Raw genomic sequence first — 5,499 nt, 5'->3', positions numbered from 1 at the left:
TGACCCAAACGTTGGTCTAGACCCAAGCATTTGTGTTGTAAATTTGCTAAGCGTAATAATAATTACAAGTTAGTTTAAAAGGGAAACAAACTTTGTTTAATAAAACCGTGCAAAATAGCTAAATTTTGAACGTTCTCAGAATTCGACGAAACTTGACCCAAACGTTGGTCTAGACTCAAGAGTTTGTGTGTTAAATTTTCTAAGCGTAATAATAACTACAAGTTAGTATAAAAGGGAAACAAACTTGTTTTAATAAAACCGTGCAAAACAGTTCGTCCCCTTGAGGAATCTAAACAACAGAAAGCAAATAACAAAGCAGTAACAAAGCAATAAAAGGCCTACACCTAGGACTCTAAGACTAGTTGGTTGTCCAGCGTCTGTCGATGAAGGCTGAGTGGTCGGCCATGTAGAACGGTTGAGCGGCCGAAGTGCGCGTCACGGGGCCTAGTGAACGGGCAGCCCGTGACATTCTCCCCCACCTGAGATAGCGACGTCCCCGGCGCTACGGAAGCATGGTACGCTTCGAGCTTTTTAACTGCAACAACTACGAGCTTTTTAACTGCAACAACTTAAATATACGCTATTGGAGCTGGAATTACCGCGGCTGCTGGCACCAGACTTGCCCTCCAATGGATCCTCGTTAAGGGATTTAGATTGTACTCATTCCAATTACCAGACTCGTAGAGCCCGGTATTGTTATTTATTGTCACTACCTCCCCGTGTGTCACGGGTTGCCCATTCACTAGGCCCCGTGATGCGCACTTCGGCTACTCAACCGTTCTACATGGCCGACCACTCAGCCTTCATCGACAGACGCTGGACAACCAACTAGTCTTAGAGTCCTAGGTGTAGGCCTTTTATTGCTTTGTTACTGCTTTGTTATTTGCTTTCTGTTGTTTAGATTCCTCAAGGGGACGTTACGCCTCTTGAGTTGCAAATTTCAGCTTTTCTAGTGTCTAGTGTAGACAATAGGATTTATTTTTTTAAGCCTATTATAGGGGGTGCGCACTTCGGCTACTCAACCGTTCTACATGGCCGACCACTCAGCCTTCATCGACAGACGCTGGACAACCAACTAGTCTTAGAGTCCTAGGTGTAGGCCTTTTATTGCTTTGTTACTGCTTTGTTATTTGCTTTCTGTTGTTCAGATTCCTCAAGAGGACGTTACGCCTCTTGAGTTGCAAATTTCAGCTTTTCTAGTGTCTAGTGTAGACGATAGGATTTATTTTTTTAAGCCTATTATAGGGGGGAATGAGTTCAAGAAGCTTGGTTTAGTGACGTGTTGGAGTCCCCCTCAAGGCGAACCCCTTGCTCTAGCATCGTTGATCATTGTATACGCATTTTCAGTTCAATGCAATTTAGTTTTCTAAATCCGCGTGCGCAATTTACGGTTTTGTGATTTGTTCCTCCCGACTCGGATATATTCGGCGCGCTGCATTAGTGCCGAGCGGAGGTATTGGCGGACGTAGTCAGCGGACTACTAGCCACACGACGCGCTGTGTGATAGGCGCCTCGTGAGAGGTGGTATCAGAGCCTCGTGCCACGATGGGGCCGAGGCGGACCGCTACTGCTGCGAGGGCATCGGGGCAAGATCCGGAAAGCCCGCGACATGCCGCAGCTTCATCCAGCGAGAGAGCTGAGAACCCGGAGGACGGACACTCCCAGTTGGTGGAATTGGAGACGAAGGTCTCTTCCCTAGAATCTGAGATCACGGTGCTGAATTCGGAGTTGGACGAATGTCGGCAGGTGATTCAAGAGATGGCTGGCGTATTCAGAAACGACATCATTGCCGATATGCGGCGTGACATGGAGCAGATGTCCATTCAGATTGGGCTGCTCCAGCGTGCAGTGGGTAGCACGCCTATGGTTGCTCACGACCCCGGTGCTAGGCTTCGAATACCAGAACCGAAGGCCTATAGCGGTGAGCGTGATGCGAAGGAGGTCGAGAACTTCCTCTTCGACATGGACCAGTACTTCCTTGCGGCAGACGTGCAGGACGAGGCAAGGAAGGTTGCGACTGCGACCATGTACCTTACTGGTGACGCAAAGCTGTGGTGGCGGACCAAGTTTGCGGAAATCCAGGCTCATCAAATACAGCTCGACACGTGGGCTCTTCTACGGGAGGCGATCAGAGAGCAGTTCTTCCCCGAGAATGTGGAGTACAATGCCAGGAGGGCATTGCGAAAGCTTGAACATACAGGTTCCGTGCGGGAATATGTCAAAGCTTTCTCAGCGCTGATGCTGAACATCCGAGACATGTCGGAGGCAGACAAGCTGTTCACTTTCATGGAAGGCTTGAAACAGTGGGCGAGAAACGAGTTGCAGAGGCAACGAGTGACCGATTTGAGTCCGGCTATTATAGCGGCCGAACGCCTGGCCGATTTCAACCTAGAGACTCAAAAGGATAGGCAGGCGACGCCTAGTCCTGAGCGGGAGAAGTCGAATGGGACGAGATGGTTCAGGAATAACTTCAACAGAGGTGGGGGAGACCAGAGGCCCCACTCTCAGAATGGCTCACAGGGCAGTTCAAACAGGAACAAGCCCCAAGAGAACAGGCAGGGAGCACCCGAGAGGAGAAGAGGGTGTTTGATCTGCGATGGTCCGCATATGTATCGGGATTGCCCGAAGAGACAGGTGTTGAATGCATTGGCAACGACCTTTACCGACAAGGTGTCGTCCTCAAAGAGTGTGGAGCCACAAGCAGAGGCAGGGGGTGAGAATGACACGGAGGAGGATGAGGACAACTTGGGGGCCGTGAACCAATGGTGCAACACATTCTCTACGGTGGCGGCAAAGAGAGTTGTGCCACCCCTGGTGAAAAAGACCATCCCGGCTCTTACTGTGGAGCAGCCGGAGAAGAAAGAAGAAGAAGTTCAGCCCCGGATTCCTAGGAAGAAAGGGTTGATGTTCGTGGATGTGAAGATTCATGGCAAGCCGATTCGAGCCATGATCGACACTGGAGCCTCTCACAACTACCTTGCGAGCGCCGAAGTGGCGAGACTCGGGCTCGTGCTGGAGAAGGGAGTTGGGCGTGTGAAGGCGATCAACTCGGTTGCACAACCCATTGCCGGTGTAGCCAAGTCTGTGCTGATTAAGGTTGGTGCTTATGAGGGCAAGACCAATCTTTCTGTTGTGGCAATGGACGACTTCAAGCTTATCCTTGGGCTTGAATTTCTACGGGATACACGCACTGCTGTCTTACCTCATGCCGATTCGCTGATGATGTTGGGGGCGAAGCCGTGTGTCATTCCTACCTTGGCCGGACGTACTGGAGGGAAGAACTTGTCGGCCATGCAGTTTGAGAAGGGGCACAAGCAGGATGAGATCTCCTACTTGGGTACCCTTTGTTTTGAAGAGATGGAAGAGGTGTCAGGGCCCACCCCGGGCGGTAGTAAGGAACTGTTGGGGGAGTCTGAAGACGTGATGCCAGACGAGCTGCCTCGGAAGCTACCACCGAAGAGGGCAGTGGATCACGAGATCGAGTTGGTGCCTGGCACGAGACCGCCCGCTAGGGCACCGTACAGAATGCCGCAACCTAAGCTTGTGGAGCTTAGGACGCAGTCAGCAGATGCCTTGAGCCGTAGGGCGGACTTGGCGAACTTGGAGTCGATAGCAGCACTCTCTTCTAGCGCGGCTGCTATCTCTACGAAGGATCAGGTGCGGGAGTTACTACCGAGAGATCCCGCGGCGCGACGCCTGATTCGGCTTGTCGAGCAGGGCAAGGCTCGACACTTTTGGATCGAGGATGGATTGCTGATAACCAAAGGAAACCGCGTATACGTTCCGAGAGGCGGGGACCTACGAAAAGCACTTCTTTCCGAATGCCACGACACACTTTGGGCGGGACACTAAGGACAGCAGCGCACGTTTGCTTCGGTGCGGAGGGCCTATCATTGGCCACAGATGCGGGACGATGTCGAGACGCATGTCCGCACTTGTTTGATTTGTCAGCAGGACAAGGCAGACCATCAGAAGAAGGCCGGTCTGCTGCAACCACTTCCCATCCCAAAGCGTCCATGGGAGAGCGTCTCCATGGATTACATCTCTGGATTGCCTAAGGTCGAGAACTTAGGCTCTATCATCGTCGTGGTAGATCATTTTTCAGAATATGCTACATTCATCGCAGCACCCAAGCATGTCACAGCAGAAGGGACAGCTCATCTCTTCTTCAAGCAGATCGTCAAGTATTGGGGACTGCCAAAAGATATTATCAGTGACCGTGACTCCCGATTCACTGGCGTCTTCCGGACCGAGTTGTTCAAACTTCTCGGGTCCACACGTTCCATGAGCTCGAGCTATCATCCACAGTCCGATGGTCAGACAGAACGCTTTAATTCTATGTTGGAGGACTACCTTCGGCACTTTGTGCGAGGTACGCAGAAGGATTGGGTGAAGCTCTTGGATGTCGCTCAGCTATATTTCAATGTTCAAAAGAGCTCTTCCACCACCAACAAGAGCGCTTTTGAAATCGTTACTGGGCAGCAGCCGCTCCTTCCTCACACCCTTGACATTCCCCAAAGTGTGAGATCCCCTTTTACTCGAAGTTTCTCCCAGGAGTGGAAGAAGAATGTTGATATCGTTAGAAGTTGCCTGGAGACAGCTCAGAAGCGGATGAAGAAGTATGCAGATCAGAATCGCCGCTTCATTCAGTTCAATGTGGGAGACCTGGTGCTGGTGAAGGTCCCGAATCCGAAATTGTCAAAGTCATCAAGGTGGAGAGATCCTCTGGATGTCGCTCAGCTATATTTCAATGTTCAAAAGAGCTCTTCCACCACCAACAAGAGCGCTTTTGAAATCGTTACTGGGCAGCAGCCGCTCCTTCCTCACACCCTTGACATTCCCCAAAGTGTGAGATCCCCTTTTACTCGAAGTTTCTCCCAGGAGTGGAAGAAGAATGTTGATATCGTTAGAAGTTGCCTGGAGACAGCTCAGAAGCGGATGAAGAAGTATGCAGATCAGAATCGCCGCTTCATTCAGTTCAATGTGGGAGACCTGGTGCTGGTGAAGGTCCCGAATCCGAAATTGTCAAAGTCATCAAGGTGGAGAGATCCTCGGTTGATGTAGAAATATGTTGGTCCTTTGCCTGTCCTTAGGCGTATTGGGAAGGTGGCGTACAAGGTGGAGTTGCGGCCGTGGTGGAAGATCCACAACGTTTTTCATGTCAGCCAATTGAAGAAGTATTCAGCAGACAAGGAAGACGATACCCGCACTCAACCCAGCCGCCCACAACTTGAATTGAAGAAGACGAAGGAGAAGGTGGCTGAAGTAATCCTAGATCACCGAGTGACGAGTACCGCAAAGAAAGACCACACAGAGTACTTGGTGAAATGGAGGGGATGCAGCAGCGAGGAGAACACTTGGGAGCGAGTGACAAACCTAAAGGCGTTTCTACCTCTTGTCGAAGCGTACCATGCTTCCATAGCGCCGAGGACGTCGCTATCTCAGGTGGGGGAGAATGTCACGGGTTGCCCATTCACTAGGCCCCGTGACGCGCACTTC

General features: G+C 51.1%; 1 protein-coding gene across 1 annotated transcript; it reads left to right on the top strand.

Moving 5' to 3' along the window:
* The first annotated feature begins 1,545 nt into the window (after nucleotides 1-1,545).
* On the top strand, nucleotides 1,546-3,852 carry LOC105180281. Its single transcript, XM_011103954.1, has one exon. The coding sequence runs from the start codon at nucleotides 1,546-1,548 to the stop codon at nucleotides 3,850-3,852; it is 2,307 nt and encodes a 768-aa protein (XP_011102256.1).
* Nucleotides 3,853-5,499: the final 1,647 nt, after the last annotated feature.

This window comes from Sesamum indicum, unplaced genomic scaffold, assembly GCF_000512975.1.
Source record: "Sesamum indicum cultivar Zhongzhi No. 13 unplaced genomic scaffold, S_indicum_v1.0 scaffold00507, whole genome shotgun sequence".
Taxonomy (NCBI): domain Eukaryota; kingdom Viridiplantae; phylum Streptophyta; class Magnoliopsida; order Lamiales; family Pedaliaceae; genus Sesamum; species Sesamum indicum.
This window is presented reverse-complemented; position numbering and strand designations above follow the sequence as displayed.

Excerpts from the sequence above, each read along its gene's own strand:
- LOC105180281 (XM_011103954.1), top strand. The coding sequence starts at position 1,546 with ATGGGGCCGAGGCGGACCGCTACTGCTGCGAGGGCATCGGGGCAAGAT.